Raw genomic sequence first — 25,536 nt, 5'->3', positions numbered from 1 at the left:
TTAAGTAAAGGCTTTTGCTCAACGTTTCTCATACAAACCGCTAAGGTTTGCCACGTACCTATATGCATATTAACTTGAGCATTATCAAGACAAGAGGTTAATGGCAACCTTCTATGCAAACACGTTCTAACACACATTTTTTTAGGCTTTGAAAGGTGTTTTTTAGGCATATAAGAGCGGTAACACATATTCTTAAACCACTTATGATTGCAGGGCGTTGATCGTATCACCAGAGATATGGATTTGTGAGTTCAGAGTTCTGCGTTCCTCGTTCAGTGACCAAACCAAGGATCAGTCAAGGTCAGCGGCGAAACCAAGGATGGATTGGATCTCTACACGGCCATACTGACGTATTGAATTAGTCAGTTTAGCGGCGAAACACAGCTAATTCTAAACTCAGAACTTACGCCAGAAGAAAATTGTATACATCATAGGTACAGTGTATATTTCATTTGATTACATAATATAAAATACGCACGTGCCTCGGATGGCACATTAAACCGCCGAACTAGGTCATTATCGCGAACATCTAATGATAATAATAGTTAACCTTACGAAGAGAATTATATAAATTGACCGAAATAGCCACTATTAAGAGTTATGGGCAATTTTCTGGCAGTAGAACGACTGTATCTTTAGAGTTTAAGGGTAAGACCGCACTGCGAAATTTTGTCGCATGATATTCCCGGAGAGTTTTATGACATGATGATGATGAGATTGAGTTGATGCGGCTTTATACCGTTGGACGTTGTTACACGTAAAGGACTCATACAAAAGGTCCAGACTTTACAGTTGAATATTGAAAACGGAGTCAGTGTGGGTCGCGTAAGAGCATCTAATTCTCATAATATGTTATCATATTACAGAATTCTGCTGGAAAATTCGCACGGTAAATTTTCGCAGGGCAGACTTAGCCTTAGATTATAGAAATTTCATAACGAAATTATTTATTAACCCCCGACCCAAAAAGAGGGGTGTTATAAGTTTGACGAGTGTATCTGTGTGTCTGTCTGTGGCCTCGAAGCTCCGTAGTATTTAAAAAATCTATTCCTTTGCTGTAGGGAAATAAATCGTCCTTATAATATGTAGTTGCCTTTTCCAATGTATATCGCTATTAGAAAGTCAACCTAACCTTTGAGTTATTAAGTACATAATAATTTAAAGACCCTAAACAGGTTTTTTTAACCTCGAGTTATGTTAGACACACGCTGCATTTTGACTGCAAGCCACTTGCAAGATAGTGGCTATCAGTATTGACCTAAAGTAGGTACCTCGAGTACGAGTGAACAAATGTAAATTAAAAATTTATAACACCCCCGACAAGTGAAGGTTACAGTAACTAGAAAAGAGCTGATAACTTTCAAACGGCTGAACCGATTTTCTTGGATTATAGCTAAGAACACTCGATCAAGCCACCTTTCAAACAAATAAAAAAATCGGTTGATTAGTTTAGGAGCTACGATGCCACAGACAGATACACACGTCAAACTTATAACACCCATCTTTTTGGGTCGGGGCTTAGTAGAAAGGTTATTGCATAAAGTCGCAATTTACGATAGCTCTAGCACGAGCCATATCACGTTTTGACAAAACAATCAAGATTATTCAATACATATGTTTCGATTACACCTGATTAAAAAAAACTGGGTTATCCTTTTTATTTGTTTACATTTTTTCTGCGCATTAGTTAAATGATTCGCAACTATAGATAATGCAGGTACAGTGTTGATATCAGGCGGTATATTTAAAGAAAGATAATTATGTAACAAGTGTAAATTAAAAATTTTCAACACCCCCGACAAATCATTTTCAAATAAATAATTATGTATATCTAGGCAACGTCCATCTTGACAGCTTGACATTTGTCAATTGACACTTGAATATTATGAACCTAAGGGTTATCTAACCTTCTTTTCTACAAGAAAACTAGAAAAGTGCTGATAACTTTTAAATGGCTGAACCAATTTTTTTGGATTATAGCTAAGAACACTCTCGATCAAGCCACCTTTCAAACAAAAAAAAGTAAATTAAAATCGGTTCATTCGTTTAGGCACTACGATGCCACAGACAGATACACAGATACACAGACACACAGATACACACGTCAAACTTATAACACCTCTCTTTTTGGGTCGGGGGTTAAAAAAAAACGTTTGTGGGTTTTTAATGTTAAAGGCAAAGATAATAAAAATATAAGTTATTATATAGGCCCATAAAATAATATTGTACAATTTTTTGCAAGTTTGCCACACCTCTTTTTAAATGAAGTCGTAGTATCGAATAGTATGACTGGATTAGACATATTATCATCAGTCATCACTTTTATCATAGGTTTAAAGCACAATATCGGAGATTCAATTTTTCCCATGATAACAACCCGAGTATAAGGAGGCAGTCACGAAGCCCGTACTGACCTCAGGTCATACGTAAGATTACCTACTCGTCTTCAATATACGACTTTAAATCAGGTAACTTTAGGTTCATTTTCCTTGAGCTTTATAACATCAAACTTACGAAACCCTCAGTTTTTTTAGATGGGTATACCCATACCCATGGTTTTCCTCAATCAATGCCAAACAGATATTATCAAAGTTGCTAATTGATTGCAATAGTTTAGACGTGTTAAGCAATGTTGTGACGTCAGTAAGTTACACGTTATGTTCTTTGTGTAGAAGTGTGTAGTTTAATTATTGCATGCTCAGTATCTACTAATAACTTACGTAATATTATTTCATCTAAAGCTGAATAATTAATTAATTATGGATGATATTATCTCTATTGGTGTCCTAACAAGTACTAGTTATTCAGTTAGCTCTTGTAGGTAGGTTTTAAGATACTGATGAATCTATATCAAACTTAATTAAGTTAATGTTTGTGGTTTAACAACATAATTACAAATTAACATCTTGTCGTGACTCGTGACCAATTATTATTGCTACTACTACCTAATTGATAGGGGCAAATGAAAGCAATATAATCATGAAGTTTGTACCTACTTTTAACTTCAATTTAGATACCTATTGGCGCAAAATATTATGCCTTTTAATTAAAATAATCAAAAACTGCGTGCAAGTTCTATTTACTTAATAGGTACGTGCCTCTGACCTGTTTCTCCATCACCTAATAATCCTTATCAGACGAAAGAAATAATTTGAAAGATTTATGTCTCATTAAACACTATTTGGTTATTAAAAAACCGGCCGTTAATTAAAGTATTAAAAAGTTATAATAATTACGAATGCACGTCATATTTCAATAATTATTTGTGTAAATGAGGTAGAATACAAAGATTAAGGTCATCATATTGTCTTATTAGATGCTAAGGTTCTAATCAAACAATGGTGGAAACCGTCTGTATTACAAAATATATAATACAATGTGAGATGATGCAGTAGGTGCCTACTCTATATACATTACACATAATATAACGTTTTACACAGCACGAACTATTCCTAGGAAAGTGTTCTAATATGTTACCTGTCTCGACGTTGATGGTTGCAACGTGACCATGCAATTCAGAACAGATCCAATGTTTGTAGAGACACATCATTACACAAACTAGGTGTATGAGTAAAATGTAAGTCAATGGGTTACACGGATATTTTGTTATAATATTTTGTTGAAAGTTGACTCGGGAGTTGAATAAGGTCCACCGTAAACAAATGGAGTGGAGTAATGGAAGAATTATTATACTAGTAGCTACTAAGTACATAGTAATTCAATGAGTGCAGTAGTCTTTTTGTAACTACCCTACATTGATATTGAAATTGGTACCTATATCTACTTACTAAAAACAAAATGGACCACGCACTTGGGCATATCTCACATCTGGGCTTGCCGCGTGTCTCCACCTGTATGCCAGTTTTAGCTTAGCTTGAGTTGTTAAAGCGGAATTTACATTACGAAATTAGTTTCACGACATTAATTTCATTGTAAATTGCACGTGTGAACGTCTAATTTCGTAATAGATGAATCTAATTTTCTACGAAATTAAATGTTTACACGTGCAGTTGATAATAAAATTAATGTCGTGAAACTAATTTCGTGGCATTAACGTAAATTCCTCTTAGCAAGAACATGCCACGCCATAACACTGTCGGTGTGCCTTGCACCTAAGGGGAGCCCACACTGATTTACTTTGGTAGGCATAGGTACGTTAGTCTGGTTTCAGTTTTTTTAGGGCCCAAGCTCAGAGCCCTGGTTCCACTCTTGTTTGTAAACGAAAATTTTGTGAATAAAAGCGACTCCGTTTCTTTTTAGTCACTGTTCTGTGAATAGAATTAATTCTCCTTTGTGGCAAAGTGCGTCGGTGTTAGGCGGGAACTGAAAAGCCCGATTGACGTGCGGTCTCGCCACAAATGGCTGTCAGGGGAATTTGGGGCGGATAATAATTTTCTAAATTGGAGGTTGCAAATTGAAAAAGACAATTTTGTTCTCAAGGTATTGTCAGAGTGAACTAGAGTGAGGAAACTCTCGGTTTGATCCTAAATATTAGGCTATGGGTGACGTGAAATCAAAGTAAAATAGTTGTTTCAAAGCCAACCTAGCGTCATAGGTGTAGGTGACATTTGACGCCTGTCAGTGATGTCGAAGCCTCGATGTTCCCATGTTGTGTATGGTCTCTTTAATGCTTATAAACTGTTTTATTATTAATATTTTATCAATTTTCCACTCTCTATTATGAGTAGTCCAAACTACATTTTAAGCCAGTTACCTATTAGATTCACTTGACGATTCAAAAGCATTTGCGTAAGTTTAAGTTTTAAAAAAATCTTTTTATTCAATCAATCTCTTTATTTTATTTTAATAAATATACTGTATACAACGTTAAGAAATAGAAGAGAAATAAAAAGCATTGGCTCGAAAACCGGTAAGTAATTTTTTTGGAGATAACAACGCAACAGAAGCTGAAGGCTGTGTAGCATTACTTGAGTATAATAAATAGTACCAGCAACCAGCTGGAAAGTTAAGTTTGAAATAAAATCATGCAGGCCATACAAACTTTCAGAACTAATCAAACATCTGCCCAAAAATTCGGGGCGCTCGCTATGACTACATTTCTGTTTTGAACTAGAATTACAAATAAAGAGTAGGTAGGTGTCTATATCACCAAGTCATTAAAACTTTTCTTTCCCAAAGCAACGCGTTCGGCATTCACCAATACATCCCACAGTCGAAACTCGTGTAAAACAAGCCTGTAAGTACTAGTTCCATAGGTAAAATGTTTTGGAAATTAGAAAAGTAGAACAGTGACTTGCGATGAGAATCCCTGTAAACTTTGAGATTTGGGAAAGTAATTTACTTCAACTTGGGAATTACGTTGGGTAATAAACTGGATTTAAAGGTAATACCTACTAGTTGTTATAAAACAGAAGATAATTAGAAAATGGTAAGGTTTCAGTTCCAACCACCAGAACAGGCTGGGTTTCGAAAAGGCTATAGTACCGTAGACCACATACACACCTTAAGGCAGATTATACAGAAGACAGAAGAATATAATCTCCCACTCTGTCTTGCCTTTGTGGACTACGAGAAAGCCTTCGACTCTATCGAAACTTGGGCTGTTTTGGAATCATTGCAGAGATTCCAGGTCGATTGGCGGTATATCGAGGTGCTGAGATGTATTTACGATTCTGCGTCAATGACCGTCCAAATACAGTCTCAGCAGACAAAACCTATCAACTTGCGAAGGGGTGTTAGACAGGGGGACGTAATATCTCCAAAACTGTTTAACAGTGCACTGGAAGACTTCTTCAAAACGCTGAACTGGAAAGGACGAGGACTAAACATAAATGGCGAGTACATCTCACACCTACGGTTCGCTGACGACGTGGTCATCTTAGCAGAATCTCCGCAAGATCTCGAGGAGATGCTGTGTAGCCTAAGCCGCTCTTCCAGACGTGTCAGTCTCGGGATAAACATGGACAAAACAAAGATAATGCTCAATCAGCACGTTGTCCCGACACCGGTTCGCGTCGAAAATGTTGGCATCGAAATTGTTTCACAATACAACTACCTTGGCCAAATAATTCAATTAGGCAGAAGCAATTTCGATGAGGAAGCCTACAGAATTCGGCTAGGCTGGGCAGCTTTTGGAAAATTAAGTCAAGTCTTCTCATCGTCAATTCCTCAATGCCTGAAAACAAAAGTCTTCAACCAGTGTGTCCTTCCCGTCCTCACCTATGGTGCTGAAACGTGGACACTGACAAATGGCCTTGTTCAAAAATTCAAACTTGCTCAGCGAGCTATGGAGAGGGCTATGTTAGTTAGGAGTTTCCCTGAGGGATAAGATCCGAAATGAGGAGATCCACAGGAGAACCAAGGTCACTGACATAGCCCAAACTATTAGCAAGCTGAAGTGGCAGTGGGCAGGCCATACCTGTCGTAGAGGCGATGGCCGTTGGAGCCGGAAAGTCCTTGAGTGGAGACCGCGTTTAAGCAAACCCTCCAGCACGATGGACCGACGATATAAAGCGGCTGGCGGGAAGTGGCTGGATGAGGAAGGCTGAGGACCGGGTGTGGTGGCGCTCTATAGGGAAGGCCTATGTCCAACAGTGGACGTCCACAGGCTGATGATGATGATGATGATGATAATGAAGCTTTCATTTATAGCGGTATCGGTGTAGGTAATGGTTAATTAGGTGATCCGTGATCACTGATCATATTACGGCCTAATACAGGCTTTCCGCGGTGCGTGATATTGCGGACGGATGCGGACCAGCCCGCATCGACGCATCATGGGAAGAGTATCGTCCGTGGTAGCACAGACACATCGTCGTGCGAGTCGTCAGCCGTTCGTGATAATCCACAAAATCTCGCACCGTGGGAAGCCAGTATAAGATTAAATGAAGACGTCATTCATTCTCTTTTACGACTTTGGGGTTCCAAGTAATACCAATCCTTTTAATCTTGTCGACTTCGGTGACGAAACCTCTGTTAGCAAATATTTCGTAAATTGGATAGTTTCTTACGGATTATTTATTTAATTGAGTACTTTGTTTGGACAAACTGAAGATGTTATAGTTTCTCTTGGAGATTACTATCAAATAATAAACAAGCAATATTATTTACAGCGTCTAAGGATAGTATCTATTATTATTATTACGCTTGTCTCCATAAACAGTAGTTAGGTACATGATCATTGATCATATTTTGACCAAGTCCCTTTAAGAGACCTACGTCCTGAAGAAGCAGTGGACGTCAATCACTTGAGACACAAACGGTTACTTACAGCTACCTATATACTATTATTATTGTAATCTCTCGATAAATAACGTAGTCTGTCGATAAAAAACGTAACTTTGACGAATAACAATGTCGCTAAGTTAGTTATCGACCTATCCCAGAAAGATTTTTGTTTGTGTGTTTTTAATTTCAGCCGTAAAATAGCTTAACTCAATCAACATTGATGTTTTATTTATCAAATAGTGGAGACCTGTGACGATTTTTCAAAGTTTTCAAAAGATTTCACAAAACCCAATATTGGTGATATAGAGTTTGCCTGTTTTCTCTTAATAAAATCTTATGCAATAAACGCCGAGAGACAGTGTATTTAAATAGAGGGTGACTAACTTATTGCACTACCCCTGACCTTAAACTTAAACATTGAGTCATGTTTTTATAAATTTTTAATCATTTTATTTTATCGTCATAAGAACACTCACGACTCATACTCATTGTTTACTTATAAGAATCGATATCTGTAAACATCAATCATGTGGTTACTATCCAGGAAAACGCGATCTTCTAGGTACAGCTCCCATCGATCATCGCGAATAGAGCGTGTAACGTTTTATCTGCCGGGTTTTGCAAGCTGTACTATTTTACATGAGGAAATACTTAGATAAGCTTAAAGGTCATCGCATAGAAGAAGATACCGCAAGAATCTCAAAAACCGCACGGCGCACGCACTATACGAGTAAGCTACGCATTCTATGCTCGTGGTCATTCGGTTGGTAAAGTCAAGGGCTAATTTGTAATGGAATAAAAAAAATAACACAGTCTTTGAACCAAATCAACAGATCTTAAGTTTTATTAATTATAGCATTATTACGTTTATCTATTTCATTATGGTATCATTTTATGCAGAAATCATTGTGAAACAGATCTAGCACCTATTTTTAACCCCCGACCAAAAAAGAGGGGTGTTATAAGTTTGACGTGTGTATCTGTGTATCTGTGTGTCTGTGTATCTGTGTATCTGTCTGTGGCATCGTAGCGCCTAAACGAATGAACCGATTTTAATTTAGTTTTTTTGTTTGAAAGGTGGCTTGATCGAGAGTGTTCTTAGCTATAATCCAAAAAAATTGGTTCAGCCGTTTAAGAGTTATCAGCTCTTTTCTAGTTTTCTTGTAGAAAAGAAGGTTACATAACCGTTAGGTTCTTAATATTAAGTCAATTGACAAATGTCAAGCTGTCAAGATGGACGTTGCCTAGATATACATTATTATTTATTTAAAAACTAGCTGACGCCCGCGACTTCGTCCGCGTGGATTTAGGTTTTTTGAAATCCCGTGGGAACTCTTTGATTTTCCGGGATAAAAAGTAGCCTATGTGCTAATCCAGGATATTATCTATCTACATTCTGAATTTCAGCCAAATCCGTCCAGTGGTTTTTGCGTGAAGGAGTAACAAACATACACACACACACACACACACACATACAAACTTTCGCCTTTATAATATTAGTGTGATGATGTTTTGGAAAATGTTTGGAAAACTCCAAGTTTTTGAAAGTTATCAGCTCTTTTCTAGTTACTGTAATCTTCACTGGTCGGGGGTGATGAAAATTTTTAATTTACACTTGTTAGACCTGTCAATTTAGTTTAGATTGTGTACAATCAAATTAGAACCATTGTTGTGTACTGACTAATGACGTCATTTGTACATCTTAATTCTTAATGTAATTAGGTACGTCTGCATTAACCACACACCCTCGTTAAACGTGGCTATATTTACACTCTTAAGAATATATTCACCACCTAATCTGTATTTTTGAGGCACATTTGGCGGTACTTGCGGCTCCAGTGCCTCTTGCGGTTATTTTCTAATATGCGATCAGCTTTGTTATTATTCTGTGATATCGTCATATCTTGCAAATTATTACACAGATAATAATTTTGTCAAATACCTTGAGCGAAGCCATATCTGAGACGGAGCGGTGAGTTTGTATTGTTTCGAGCTGGTCCAGACACCAGTCCAGCTCTTCAACGGTTTCTAGTGCCAGCTTCATGTATGCTTCGTCTGAAAAAAAAAAAGAAGCGATGAATTTATGAAAGTTTGTGAGGCTATCCTTGTCAACGATCCCCCGTCGATTTCCTACGTATGATATTATTGTTCTTATCTCTATCTGCCCTGGTTCGTGCATTCTCGGTTCCTAGATCGGTACATTTGTGATAACCAAATTTCAAATTGCTGTGATTGGCTGAATTTACCATGTTCTTGCTGCGACAGTGAGTTTGAGCCACTAGCGGAACAATGTTAGCCGGTCAGAAATGATTGCAATTAGTCAACCTGTTTGACGTCCGTGTTCTGTTTTCGATTACAAAAAAGAAAAAATTGTTGTTGCAATCATCAATTTTAGCAAATAGTGAAAGAGAGTCGGCCAATCAGAGGTCACAACTACCGTCACACTTTCTGTCACACTATGGCAGTAGGCATACCGAGTAATGAAAACAATTTTTCATTCTGTCTAGGTCGAAGTAGGGTTGCCACCTGGCTCTTTTTGATTTACAGGCTACCCACCATCAAAAATACGGGGTTTAGATTTGAAGAAATTTGAAAATTTGAAGTATTTGAAGAAATAGGCGGTGGTTCTCTCTGAAATGCATGGAAAGCCTATTTAGATATTTCAGTTTATTTGTAAGTTTTGTATTTTTTCTCTGTATGTTGCCGTGTCTTGATTGGTGAACTGTGTTTGCAATGTGGTTTTAAATAAAAGATTTATTTATTTAAATAGCTTTTAAAAACTCTTAGTGTTGTAAAGCAAAATGTTATACATTTCATGCATACAATCTTTTCATTTCAACTTAAAATTACATTTAATTTGTAATTCCACCTTCACAGTATCAATACTATGGCCGTAGCCAGGAATCGATTGCGGGAGAGGTTTTATTAGGGCCGGAACTGAATCCTGTCATGAGGAAAAAAACATTCGCTCAACTTTATGGGCTAATTACCTGGTTAGTGGAATTTCGCCTTTCAATTTGACAGTGAGATAAAATACAACAATAAAAAAGCGCGAGCGCAGTGAGCGTAAGTGTTTTTGGTTCAATACAGAAAAAATTAAAGTGAAAGGGAAACGAGTGTAGCCATAGCAAGATTTTATTTTTAAAGCTTCCTATCCATACTAATATTACGAATACGACAGTATATCTATTTGCCTATCTATTTGTTACCCTTTCACGGCCCATCTTCTTTACCAAAATTTTGGTACTTACTATTCAGAGGTAACTTGCATCCCAGACATTTTTTTTAGGCGGCTTTTTAGCCCGGAAAATCCCCCACGGAATTTTTAAAAATCTAAATTCATGCAAACGAAATTGCTGGGTTTACACCAAGTAATAGAAATTCAAAGCGCGAGTATAGTGAGCGCGAAATGTTTGATATATTTCCAAAAAAAAAATTGGTAAGCAAATGCAAGAAATAGTGTAAGTATTATTTTAGGCTTAGGTTTTTGACGGCTTCCCAGGCGCAGTCGCCATTTCAAAATTTCTGGTCTGGTGGGAGGCTTCGGTCATGGCTAGTTATATGGTTAGTATGGCCCTAACGGCCAAGAAATTAGACTGCATCATCACTTACCACTAGAAAAGATTAAAGTCACGGGCTAACTTGTATAAAAAAAGGCTTACATCCTCAAACCAAGCCCCGCCGCCTTGGCTACGACCATGATCAATATCGAGTGGGTTTCGGCTACGCATTGCCGCAAAAGGAAAATATTCTTTCTACTGGACATAACGTCAGTGTTTGATTTCGCCAGCCAGCTCCTGCTGAATTTGTAAAAAACCGGCCAAGTGCGAGTCAGACCCACGCACCGAGGGTTCCGTATTCGGGTACTTTTTCCGACATTTTACTCGAGAAATCAAAAACTGTTATGCATTAAAAAAATATGCATAAAAATAAATAAAAATCTGTTTTAGAATGAACAGGTAAAGCCCTTTCATATAATAACCCACTTGATATATGTAGTTATCTTACTTTGAAAATTGAAAATACTAATATTTGTTCATGAACACATGACAGACGGATAGAAGGACAGATGGACAGACGGACAGACGGAAAGACTGACAGACTGACAGACAACGAAGTGATCCTATAAGAGTTCTTTTTTGCTTTTGAGTTACGGAACCCTAAAAATATTTAGTTTTATTTACCCCGTATTTTATTTTCATAATTACAGGTTTCTATATCCTGAAATACGGGGTAACCAGTAAAATACGGGGCCTCTGGCAACCCTATTCGGAAAACACTGTCACATTCAAGTTAATGTCAAATATTTTGTTTTCAATTACAGAAAGCTGCATCAATCATTATTACAATATTTTCTTTGTTGTGATTGGCTGAATTTTTGAGTTTCAGCCAATAAACAGACTGTTTGCCAATTAAACGTCATAACAATATAAATGCCAGAAAGTTTAACCAAATAAAACAAACTTAATGAGAACCTAGTGAGAATGCAAACGGCACACAATTTATAATACATATTATGTTAGTCGTATATAATAGATATTATAGTAGTCGTTCACTTTGGTAATAGTCAGATTGTCATCAGTAAAATTGATATTGGTTGATGTATCGTAAATTATTGTTTCGGTGACAAATATTTTTATTATCTATTTATCTTTGAACAGAATGGAATAGAATGAAATGGAATGGAATACAATGATAAATTTTTATTCCTGTAAACTTTTAGGTAAACTTCAAAGTGTTTTTGGATGGTCAGCAAAAACCACTGGTTCGGAATACCGTTCCTACGTTTTCTTGGGTTTCGTACCTCAAAATTAAAAACGGAACTCTTATAGGATCACTTTGTTGTCTATCTCTCTGTCTGTCGTGTGTTTCAAGAAAACCTCTAGGGTACTTCCCGTTGACTCAAAACCATGAAATTTGGCAGGTAACCTAACTGCGTAATTTTGGGTAGTTTTTTAATCGATAAAGAAAGTTTGCGACATTGTTCTATAAAAAATTTGGATTCCAACTCCTCAATCCTGATGTTGCAGGGGACCTGACTACTAAAGCTAATGGGATTTAAAAAGTGTCGATTATTAATTGATATTGAAGGTATCTATACCAAGTAAACACTTTGTCGTTGACCTCAACCCTGATGCTGTAAGAAATTGCATTCCTAAATCCTGGTGATCCATCGGGATTTGAAAAGGATCATCCGTTTAAATATTCTTACGTGATACAGAAACAAGTTGCATCCCGGGGACGGGCTATTACGGAGAGGCAACTTTTGTTCTGGGAAATGAAAGGATCGGGATTTTTAAAAACCTAAATCCACGCGAGTGAAGCTGCGGGCATTAGCTAGTTGTAAATATATTTAGAAGCTACTATAAGATAATAGACAAGGTACTTATTTCCTTATATTTTTATTGTATGGCAGCGCGCGGTTTTAAATTATAAATTGCACGTCCTGTCCTTTTCTGTAATACATTTTTTTCTCAATTTCTACCGCTTTATCTCATAGCAAGAGTCCGTAAGACATAATACAGTGAAAATAGGCAAAATATACAATTTTTGCAGTTTCCACGTCAGTACCTGTCGAATTTTTCTAACAGTGTAAGCAGCAGAGCTGAGTTTACCATCAAGTGTTGATATGTGGGTGTTCCATAGAAGCTTTGCATCTAACATTATACCGAGAAACACGGGGTTCTCCTTTATTTTCAACATATGATTATTTATCAATGAATTTATGTCATTTAAGGTCCTGGTATTGGGCAGTGTGAATTCAACACACTTAGATTTCTTTGCATTTGGAAGTAAATTTTTAGCAATAAATCAGAGAGTGACCTGTGATATGGCATTACATATAGTATACATTGTCAAAAATTATAATATTAAAGCTGTGCGTATTGCGTGAGGAATAGGTTGCAAGAGAGTTGCAACTTGCAGGGTTTGATGCATGCGCTATTGCCAGCAAACATGAGACATATTTTTATCTACAGGCAACGTCTGAGTAGGTAACGCATACGTCTAACGCAAGTTGAAATGTACCTACCAGTGTATTTAGTTAGACCTATCGACAAGTTTGGAGTTGGGTGCAGTCTAAATGTGGCCCGTGTGTTTAGACTGTCAGTTTCTGTCAGTTTCACGTGTCGTCCCCCGCACTTCACCACCCCGCTTGCACAAATCGAGACAGCACGAAATTTTCAAGATTTCTGGGTGTAATTTCTGGTTTTCGTAGTTCCCACATAATTATAACAATATAAAATATATAACGATAATTTTTTTACTACATAATATTCATTAAATTTTCTAGGTCTGTGGTTTTTCCAAATTTCATTGAATTGCTTCGTTGTCTAGAAAAACGAGCACAAAGTTGGGCCTTTTTTTAAAGAAAAATACAAATCTTTGAGCCCCTGTAATTTTAAAACTACATATTTTTAGAAAAATCTAAAACACCACAGACACAGATATTAGTTTCTAGACTATGTCTGCAAAATTTCATGGACTTTGGTTGCTTAATATTCAAATGAAATGGGAACTACGATTGTATGGAGTAAGTGACGGAGAGAGCTCTGTTAATAGCTCCAATATCCCAAAACGGTTGGCGCTCTGTTGTCCAATCTACTATTGTCCGAAGCTTAAAGTTTGGTTGGAGGGAAAAGGAACTAGTCATTTTATAGGGCTATTTATGAAAAGTGTATTTACTCATTTACAAGATAGAAGTAATACTATAGGCCAGCCATCTTATGTATAAATAGAACATAATATAATATCTAAAGTCTTAAGTTTCTAAATCCAGCGTTTTGAACTGATCTTTGATATAGTTTTTTTCAGTCGGTTTAACCTTTGTCAGCTGTGATCTATATTATATTATTAAGTTACAATTATTTATCGATCGTTTGCTCATGGGTCAATTGATATTGCGACCAAAGTCTTTTAAAGATATGCCACGTCACCTCCTAACTATTAACTCTTCTTTTAATTCATTAATTATAATGTACGTGTTTATTATCTCAATGTTATATGTTACGTAATTAAGGAAGGGTAAATGCCCTGCAGTAAATATGGCCACACAAACATTGTGATAATTGTTTACATCACCTCGTAGAAGCTTAATTACAGTCATCTGATAAGGATACCAGTTACCACCATGTCTCTTACAATCTATTAATACACTTCCAGTCATAAAACTGTTGGATTAAGAGGGCATGTACGTCGTATGAGACATACAGACTTAATCAAAGAATTCTAAAGAAAGTTATAGAAGTAGGATCAGGACATCGTGTCGTCAACTTTAATCAATTTACTCATACAAAAATAATTCGAAAGAACATATTATGTTACATCTAAAACACCGTAAATTATACTGTAAGATCATGAAAATATCTCTATTTTTACAAAAATAATACACATTGATGTGCCACAACACCTATGAGCGCCTCAGGCTCCTAATTACCACTTCTTTACCGATTTTGAAGTATACAGTGGACTTATCTACCACTAGCTGACACGTCCTAAGTATGAATGTGCTACGAAGTTTTTGCGAGACTTGCACTGGAATTCATAGTAAAGATAGGGGCTTCTTTAGGGGACCATTCAAGCGACATGTGTCATATTCAAACTGTATGCAAAACGTGTTGTCTGAATGACCCCCAAAGAAGCCAGTATCTAGACTATGAATTCCAGTTATAGTCTCTATCTATAGTGAGAACGTGGATTCAATCCATTCAGCTCTTCCTATGTTTACCACTTTTATATTTGACACAAGGACTCGGTGGGCTTCTTTACATTAGATATATAATTAACCTAAATCAATTGCTCTCAAAGAATTCATCTTGATATTAAAGCGTGTACCTTCTATCCGTTTATGGTAAAAATGAAAATGATTTACTTAGCTGAAAAAAAAAAAATTATACGACGAAACAGGAACACATAAAAATGCGAGCCCTCAATTTGGATTGTTAACAAATAATACCATTCATACATATTCAGAATTTTGATGTACGATGCATGATTTTTCCGCTCTCCGATAGCCAGAGGGCTACGATTTTGAAGGGTTCAGAAATATTCGATATATTTCATCCTATATTTTCGAATTGTGTAATTTAATACTACCAAAAGCTGTAGGTAGGTATACAATTTAGAGGGCGATGTAGCCCTGTGGAGATATCGTTTTTGTAACGGAAAGGATGGCCGAAACGAGGGCCGAATTTGGCCGTCTACCTCCCCTCAATATCTGAGGGTACATGAACCCACAAATAATTAGGTAGGTACAGCTGACATAGTTTATCTTATAAGTCAAAATAAATATTTGAAGCCCCAGCTTCTCGTTTATCGTTATTTCGTTTCGTTGGTGTTGCCAAAAAGTTGGAGAAGCCTATGCCCAAAAGTGGACATTGTCCGATGATGAGGAGGAAATCCGAAGGATCACAATACTTAATTCGCAATGATCCACTAAAACTGTATTGGCAGATTATAGTGAATTAAGTATGTGGTTCCTTGTTAGTATATCATGAACCCTCGCAAAATACCTACTTACAACAGTTGATAAAAGTCTGAAATTGCCCCCGCCTGGATATGAACCCAGACCTTATCTTTTATACAGCCACAGCCTAACAGCCTCAGCACTCACCAGTGAACCAGGGAACGAAATAAGGGCAGAAACTAATATAACCCGACTCGACCTGAAGCGACGCATGTTACCAGAATTTCATTACAAAACCCAGAAGAAGAAGAAGATAGGTATGTGGAGTAAATAATATTAAAAAGATTCTTATTTATAAAAATACGATTTTGTTTGATGAAACACGTTGCGTGTTGTAACTTTTTTAACCCCCGACCCAAAAAGAGGGGTGTTATAAGTTTAACGTGTTTATCTGTCTGTGGCATCGTAGTTCCTAAACTAATGAACCGATTTTAATTTAGTTTTATGTTTGAAAGGTGGCTTGATCGAGAGTGTTCTTAGCTATTAATCCAAGAAAATCGTTTCAGCCGTTTGAAAGTTATCAGCTCTTTTCTAGTCACTGTAACCTTCACTTGTCGGGGGTGTTATAAATTTTTAATTTACACTTGTATCTTAAACTGGTTAGATTGTGAGAATATGCTAGAACAAAGAAAGTATAAAATTTTGTCAATTTCGCATATCATTATGACTTTGTTGACGACGTGATGCTGACGTTACAAGTAATCCAATTATTATTCAACAAAACAAGTCTATTAGCGATAAACTCGACGGTAGCTCCGAAGACAACTATCACAAGTGTCTCATTAATAACTTGTTTATCTTTAATGATTCCAAATCGTGAATACCAATAACAATATTATATAAATTTTAATCATTATGCATCTATCGTCTACACCACTTATCTAAAGTAACGTTGTTATGTTGTTGAGTTATGTTATGTAACTATAATAAAACTAGGTTTATTCACGACTTCAGTTGTATATGTTTTAGATATTGAAGCATATTTTAAACGGGTACAAAATCTTGGGCAAGCCTATGTCCAGCAGTGGAAGCAAACTTACCATAAGCACAATAGAATAGAATAGATTAAAAAAAAATACAAGTGCTTTCGAATCCTCAAAAGAATTTACCACTGATTCTGTATTATCTAGAGCTTTATTTATTCCTACACTGAATATTTGAGCAGCTCAACCTATAATAATGTTATGTATGCAATAACTATGCATGGCCATAAACAGAATAGTGTTATTTTATCTCATAACTCAAATATAGTAAATTGCCTTATCTGCACATAAACAACCGCAGCCGGCAGGCGTCGGTTAGTCTATCAACCGTGTATTTTATCACGTAGCCCTCAAACCTCATTGGCCCGACCGATAAAATAATTTCCGGATACTGATAGATTCTATCTAATTTCCACATTTTTTTTTAATTTATGTAAATTTTGAGCTAAAATTGCAATCTCTTCTGTAATTGCGGATCTTAGGTGGAAAGCGCTTTAATTTAGTTAGGAGCTTTGAAAGCCACTAGTTTTTAAATAATGAGGGCTTAAAGTTGATTACACCCTAATCAATTTCTACAAAGTATCATACCGGTAGGTACGCTTAATTGTTTGGAGATACGTACGGCTTTAAAAGCTGGACCATACCTGAGCAAATTTAGAAATAAGGTATAGATTCTTTAATTGACTCAGTACCGCAAGCCGAACCCGGGAGAATAGAAAAGAATAGAATATATTTTTATTCAAGTAAACTATTACAAGTGCTTTTGAATTGTCAAAATAATTTACTACTGGTTAGGAGTGCCATTCCTACCGAGAAAAACCAGCGAGACAGTCGGCGGATGCTCTTTTCAAGAGACTGAAGGAATAGGTTAATATATTTCAATGTATTTGGGTCTCATAACTAATCGTCAAAACAAAACATATTAATCGTCAAAAGTGGGCAACCTATTTTTTTTTATTGGATGTTAACAGTCATCAATCATCATTATACCAGTTACTTATTTGTTGTTTTGTCAGTGTTCGAAAGTTTTAGTAGGTCAAGAGGAAGCGGTTAAAAATGACCCGCATAATTTAATGTTCAAATTGACATATACGCTGTAATGTTACTAAGGGCCAGGGAAGACAGAGCGCGAAAATCAGCTGACACTTTGGAGCATTCTCAATTTTTAATCCCCGACCCAAAAAGGGGTGTGTTATAAGTTTGACGTGTGTATCTGTGTATCTGTCTGTGGCATCGTAGCTCCTAAACATTAGTTTATGAGCCAAATTACAATCGATTCATTAGAATCGATTGTAACTTAGTTTTTCTTTTTGAAAGGTGGCCTAATCGAGAGTGTTCCAAGCTATAATCGAAGAAAATCGGTTCAGCCGTTTGAAAGTTATCAGCTCTTTTCTACTTACTGTAACCTTCACTTGTCGGGGGTGTTATTAATTTACACTTGTCATTATTATTTATACACTTTCTAATGGATGTCGAAGTAAACAAGCTGAGTTTAAGTTGAAAAAAAAGAAGGCACGCCTTGGCGCCACTCCACTCAATATGTAGCGTATGCTAAAACAATAATACATATTTCACTGTCTCTATTGAATATAGAAACTCAGCAATTTACGTCACTTATCAGTGACCTTAGACGAGTAGTTCCGGTATGAAAGTAATATCATTTTCCTCGTAACCATCGATAATGATTACTGTCTGTCAAAGATGCACAGAGGTCCAGATAAGAGACGACCTTCTCGCATAGATTACCCACTGTTTTGCCAACGAGCACACTTCTGGAACGTGGTCAATGACGTCACAGTTCATATTGATAACTTGTCACTTTAACCTCATAGGAATAAACACCGTCTGTTCTTTTAGTATAAGAGAGGTTGGTCAATTTTCATGAGGATTGTACACGCAGAAAAAATTAAGGTGAATGACGACAACACCACAATATCGGAAACAAGTGGACAGACAGATAACAAAGTGATCCTATAAGGGTTCCGTTTTTCTTTTGAGGTACGGAACTCTAAAAATGAAATAATTAGTAGATAAGTATGTAAAATAATTATTTTTATCTTATTCCTATTGCAATCGAATACCTACTTCACAACTAGTACATAAACATTTAATTATTTATTATTAACGTAGACACATCAAGGATGGCCAGATATGATATTATAATGGAAGGTCAACGCCTCACGTTCCTTGTCAATTACTATCTCATAAAACTAAAATAGAGCTTAGTATTTATTTTTAACACCAGATTTAAAAAACCGATACCGATTACGAACCGATATGTAACCAATGTAACTGACAGTTATCTCTAAGATCTGAAAAATAACTTGATAGATCTGAATGGAAATAAGAAAATTTTACAGGTCACATATCGCATATCAACTTTATTTACAGTAAAGTCTATATAGGTTCAAAATAAATTAATGTTACTTATGGAAATGGAACCATTCAAACAAAAAGTGCGACTAACAACGAGAAATTGGCCTGAAGTGTTCTTATTCAGGAGGCAAGGGACAGCATAACACCTAGTTCTGTAGTTCATTTTCAATAAATATTATGTATCGCCCTAACCCAGATTTGCCGGCGGCTGACCTCCAAAAAGTGTTAATAAATACGCAGTAAAACCATTTCTTATGACCTCGATACGTAATGCATAAATATTTGGGGTGAAACATAAAGCTACATCTTTTCCTCTTGGTAACATTTCAACAAGCAATAACAAATGTGGGCAATCGTTCGTACCCATATCCTATCGATTTCCTACGCACGAACGTCTAATGGTTTCTCGGATAGTATCGATTGATATACACACAAATAAATAAAATCTAAGTGTCTGTCTGTGATTTTAAAATAACTGCCCTTTATTATGTCCTAATTTTGAAATCACAGCGAGTAAATATATTACGGCTATATTTTACGCCTATCAAGATCCTACGCTCATTTCAAACCGAGATATAAGATTATCTCCGAACAGCTGAATCAATTTTGACGATACTTTCCAGGCAAGAAGGGGAGCATACGAGAACTGATTTAAGCTAGGCTCCTTTAGTAACTTTTAAAAACCTGAATCCACAGGGACGAAGGCAAAAGCATATAAATATTCATCTTAATATCGGTATACGTAAACATCTCAAGACAGGTTTAACAAATCGCATCGGACAAAGTTTTAATTTGCTTATTAGTTAGTAAAATTTTCTTCGTCAAAGTTTCGTGATTTCTCAGATACGTAGGCGGTTCTACACAAAGTTATGAGGTATTTAATATTTATCGCTCGAAGTTCAAAGTCTGATGATGGAAAGCGAACCTATGGCATGCGTGCCGCTAATGGAACGTGGCGAAATATTGTCGGCACGCGACTGGAAATATTGAACGTGCCTTGAACAGTGCGTATTATTTAGCGATTCTGACGTGAAGTTAATATAAAAATTTGGAGAACTTAGGCGCAATGGAATATGACAGATCGATCTTTCTGAGATAAGTCTATCATGTTGTACAGATAAATATAGCCTGTAGGTACAACACAAAGGCGGGCGGTGGGAAGTAGCTGGATGAGGAAGGCTAAGGACCGCGTGTGGTGGCGCTATTTGGAAAGGTCTATGCAAGATAATGGAAGTCCACCGGCTGATGTATCAAGTAGGTAATGCAATGAAGCAGATACCTAAATAAAACTATTTTCTTACTGGGCGTCCACACACTGCTCTATCTACTCGCGCAATTAATCGCAACGCGCCGCACTAGGTCGCTTGCCTTTGCAACGCGATGGACGTCGAAACTGTGGCAGCGTGCGCGCTATTGCATATAAATATGCAATAGCGCGCACGCCGACAAAATAGGGAGCGATGGGCATGAACGAGGAGCATGCGAGTAACGCGGGCACACTACGTCTCTGCCTCCGTTTTTGGCTTCTTCCCATGCCACACTGGCAGTGTGTGGACATGGGGGGTTACATCTGTACCCTATCATGTAACTCTATTGTGCGTACAAAATGAGTTCTCACGCGGCATTTTATCTTTATGAGTCATATGACATGTCAAAAGTACGATTTTACTCCTTATTTTTTAAAGCTGACCTGTACTTTTGACATGACACAGAGTTAAAATGGCGCGTGAGAACATATTGTGTATGGACTATTATAATAAACACAAGGTTTTTTTTTGATGCCTAAAATACTAGAAATTTTCAAAGGTTAAATTGTTTATCATAGTCTTATCATAATATCAGCACGTGACCGTCATTCAGTGAGTTTATTTGAAAGTGTGAGCAACTCAATGTAGCAATAATAATATTATGTGATTTTCTTATAATTATTGACATAATTAAATAAAATTGTGATGCAAGTGCTAAATCATCATAAATCCTTTCAATTGCTTAATGACTAGAGAGCAGACTAAAATCCATCAAACTCTATGATCCAACGTCACTCCATTGCATTGTCAGCGTACTTCCTGCACACCTCGCACTCGCCACAGAATAGTTAGTCGATGGAATTCCATTAAACTCACATGTGCCAATATAAAATCAAACTTTTATTGATCACTAGCCGATGCCCGCGACTTCGCCCGCGTGGATTTAGGTTTTTTGAAATCCCGTGGGAACTCTTTGATTTTCCGGGATAAAAAGTAGCCTATGTCCTAATCCAGGATAATATCTATCTCCGTTCCGAATTTCAGCCAAATCCGTCCAGTGGTTTTTGCGTGAAGGAGTAACAAACATACACACACACACACACACACATACAAACTTTCGCCTTTATAATATTAAGTGTGATAACAATCTTGCCAAAAAATCCTTCAGGTTTCAAGTTGCAGAGTTTACAATCTGTCTAACTTTACATATTAAGTACTCAAACACAATTTTTGCCATGATCGACGTGAGTTTTGTAATTTGTTTCGTTCCTTTGGTACAAATCTGGCTTTGTTCATAAAGATTAACTTGTTATATTTTTATCTCATGTTTTTATCTTCATATCAGCTGTGAGTACAGCTTATAGTACGAGCACTTTGATAAGTGTTAACCGTATTAAGTCATACGTTAAATGTTAATACTGGACATATTGAAGGATATGCGGGGGGGCATTCGTTCGAAGAACTGATAGATGTTGGGGTCCCAAGGCGCTACAATAGCAACCTCATGCTAGAAAACACAGCGTCGGCAAACCCTCCAGTAGAGGGAGCTGAATCCAGACCGCTACAAGAGTAGAAGTTACTACAAGAGATCTACATCTCGCGGTAGACAACGACGTCGATAAAAACATCCATACTTCCATCCATACTAATATTATAAATGCGAAAGTGTGTCTGTCTGTCTGTCTGCTACCTTTTCACGGCCCAACAGTGTAACCGCTTCTGACGAAATTTGGTAAGTACAGGGTTAACTTATATCCCGGGGATGGACATAGGCAACTTTTTATCCCGGAAAATCAAACAGTTTCCACGGGTTCTATAAAAATCTAAATCCACGCGGACGAAGTCGCGGGCATCCTCCAGTTGATAATAAAAGTTATTTTATACGTTGATCCGTTGCTTGTTGAAAACATTTTCAGAAATTCTACCTAAGCAACCCCGTGTCGGGTCAGCTAGTTATTTTATATGCAGCCTATAAACCGAGTTTATACGCAAAAGCTTAATACTAACCACGAACTGTTTCACTCGTACGATTTACTAGCATGATCTCTTTTGATCTTCAGTTGAAAAATATTTACATGAATTGGCGCCAACGTTAGATATCGGCATCTTTTAAAAACATCTTCCAACGTAGAACCTTGTAAGTTCAAATATGATTTCTGAAAATACACTCTTCGAAAAAAGTACACTGTTGCGGCGTCGTAGATCGGAACGCTGACCGCGGGCGTGGGCCAACCTGATTGGTCCACGTAGCTGTGTCGTCGACTTTTTCAAAACGTCAATTCAAATGGACATTCAAAATTCGCTTTTCGTTTTATATAGAATACCATCGTTGTTTTTCAAAATTCGCATATTGTAATCGCTAATTAGTTTGATTAAACCAATATATCAAAAGTTCTCTTTTTTCTTCAAATACCAAGCGCAAACATAAATTTGTGGACCTTCTGCACCGGATATATACGAAAACGCTGACTTCGAGACGCGCAGGATACGGTCAACCTATCCAGGAACCACCCAACCCGTTGCTTCACTTGGTTAATATAGTGCTGTTCCTTCGTAAACGTGCATGTGCAACCTGCTAGCTGCTATAAGGTAAGTACTCCCACGTAAGTACTTCCACTTTCCCAAAATGGCAAATCGCGACAAATCTCCGCAATTAGGGCTCAACGATGATAAGTTAGAACTACTCGTACGCGATCTAATTAAGAAACGTGGCACTCTCAAAGGTAGATTAACAAAATTTGGTACTTATATTAATAATTTTGATGCAAATGTTGTAACGCCTCAGAACAAAATAGATTTAAAGTTACGCATTGAAGGTGCCACGAATCTTTATCGTGAGTTCGATAGCATTCAGTCTAGGATAGAGGAATGTGTCAGCGAAACTGATCTAGATGATCAATTAACTCAGAGAGAGCAGTTCGAGGACTGCTACTATAGTACATTGTCGCAGGCTGAGTTATTATCAAATAGGTGTGGCAGCAGTAGCAGTAGTAAGGTCACAGCTTGTTCGAAAACATGCGAAAATAGTCAGTTACGATCTGTAAAATTACCTACCATAACTTTGCCATCCTTTGATGGGTCATACGAACACTGGCTGGAATTTCGGGATACATTTCAATCACTGATACACGATTCAGATGAAATTAACACCATCCAGAAATTCCACTACCTAAAGTCCTCCCTGAAGGGTAGTGCCGAGCTGGTTATTGACGCATTGGAGTTCACGTCTAGTAATTATTCTGTCGCCTGGGAACTCTTACTCGACCGGTATAATAACAACAGACTATTAATTCAAAATCACATAAAAACAATATTTAATATCCAACCATTGAGTAAAGAGTCCCCAGTGGCAATAAGAACACTTAGTGACACAATTTTAAAAAACATACGCGCATTAAAGATCCTAGGGGAGCCGGTGGACTCCTGGGATACGCTTATTATTTTTATAATTGTGTCTAAGCTAGACAAAACAACGGAACGCGAGTGGGAACAGCATAAAGGCACTTTGATAACTAACAATAACGATTCCAAGTTAAAATTAAAGGTTGATGATTTAATTAACTTCCTAAAAAATCGGGCGGACATGCTAGAAACATTACATTCATCACAAATTAATAAAGAATCAAAATACACGAAAAACGATCGAATGAAATCATCCACAAAATGCAATGTTTCTAGCACTAAGCCACACGAACGTCACTCCGCGCCTAAAAACTGTGTTATGTGCAATGGATCTCATCAACTTTACGCATGTTCACAATTCATTGACTCTAATTTGGAATCGAAATTGAAGTTTCTTCGCGATAGGAAATTATGCGAAAATTGCATGAAAAGTAGTAGCCATACTGCTGAATTTTGCAAATTTGGCGGTTGCCGTCGTTGTTTTAAAAAGCATAATTCCCTAATTCATCCTTCGGATGATTTAAATCATCCCCCGGATGATACGAAAACGATAGGTAACACTAACGGTTCCCTAACAATGCACTCGTCATTCGATAATAATCGGCAACTGATGACCGGCGCTCGCGCGGTGTCGCTCCCGAGCGGCGCCGCGCCGCTCCTCAACCCCGCGGATGCAGTGTGCTATGCAAATAATGCACACAGTAACGATAAACGCACACATCGTTCTTTGCAACCGGTTTTGTTGTCCACCGCGCTAATCGAAGTACGAACTCGAAATAATGTTTATTTACTCGCAAATGCATTATTAGATAACGGAAGCGAACGGAGTTTCATAACCGAAGCCTTTAGTAAAAAACTAGGGGTAGAATTCTTACAGTCCACTCACGAAATAAGAGGTGTAGGTAATTCAGTGACGCAATGCACGAAATCATGCGACATTGAGATTAAATCGCGCATATCTACCTACACTACTAAAATACATTGTTTCATATTGCCGCTAATTTCAAGTACGTTGCCCGCTGTACATTATGAACGCGCGAAGTTTCGTATACCTAATAGTTTACAGCTGGCAGACCCGCATTTTCTTGATTCTCGAAAAATAGATATTTTAATCGGCGCAGATATATTTTGGGAATTAATACACGAAGGTAATATAAGGTTACCTAACGGACCTTATTTACAAAATACGCATTTAGGCTGGATAATATCGGGAACTATCGTATTTAATACGCGCAACGATAGGCTTATTCAGTGTAATTTCACGCAATCGATAGACACGCAATTACGTCAATTCTGGGAGATCGAGGAGCTGCCTCGGGATCGGGATACGCGCACGGATGCTGAGCGTGCTTGCGAAGAACTGTTCACTCGTACTACGACGCGCAATGACGAGGGACGGTTTATTGTTAGCATACCTCTTAAGTCATCACCCGATCTTTTGGGCGAATCACTTCCACAGGCGGAACGACGCTTCCTAGCGTTAGAAAAGCGGTTAGAACGCGCGCCCGCTTACAAAAAATTATACGCAGATTTTCTTCATGAATATGAGAGCCTAGGTCATATGACTCGCGTTTCGACCTACGGAACCCCTCATTATTTTATGCCGCATCACGGTGTATTTCGCGAAAATCATTCGACTACTAAACTTAGAGTTGTTTACGATGCTGGGGCCGTTTCTAGCACGGGAATCAGCTATAATGACCTACAGTTGGTAGGCCCGCCTATCCAAGGCGACCTAATTTCAATTATATTGCGCTTCAGGCAACATCGGTACGTCGCATGCGCAGACATCGAAAAGATGTACCGACAGTGCCTTGTTGATGAAAAGCAGCGAGATCTTCAGCTGATTCTCTGGCGCGACGAACCCACGCAGCCA

General features: G+C 37.4%; 1 protein-coding gene across 15 annotated transcripts in view; it reads right to left on the bottom strand.

Annotated features, from left to right (window-relative positions):
* LOC123866919 (cAMP-specific 3',5'-cyclic phosphodiesterase) overlaps positions 1 to 25,536 on the bottom strand; it is a 600,070-nt gene that overhangs the window by 44,465 nt on the left and 530,069 nt on the right. For all 15 annotated transcript variants that reach the window (XM_045908710.1, XM_045908701.1, XM_045908712.1 and 12 more), the window contains one exon: positions 9,131 to 9,243. In XM_045908710.1, the coding sequence (XP_045764666.1) occupies positions 9,131 to 9,243 (113 nt within the window). The remainder of the gene's footprint in view (positions 1 to 9,130; positions 9,244 to 25,536) is intronic.

This window comes from Maniola jurtina, chromosome 7 (genome assembly GCF_905333055.1).
Source record: "Maniola jurtina chromosome 7, ilManJurt1.1, whole genome shotgun sequence".
Classification (NCBI taxonomy): Eukaryota; Metazoa; Arthropoda; class Insecta; order Lepidoptera; family Nymphalidae; genus Maniola; species Maniola jurtina.
The sequence above is the reverse complement of the archived record's forward strand: the minus strand, read 5'-3'. Positions and strand labels throughout refer to the sequence as shown.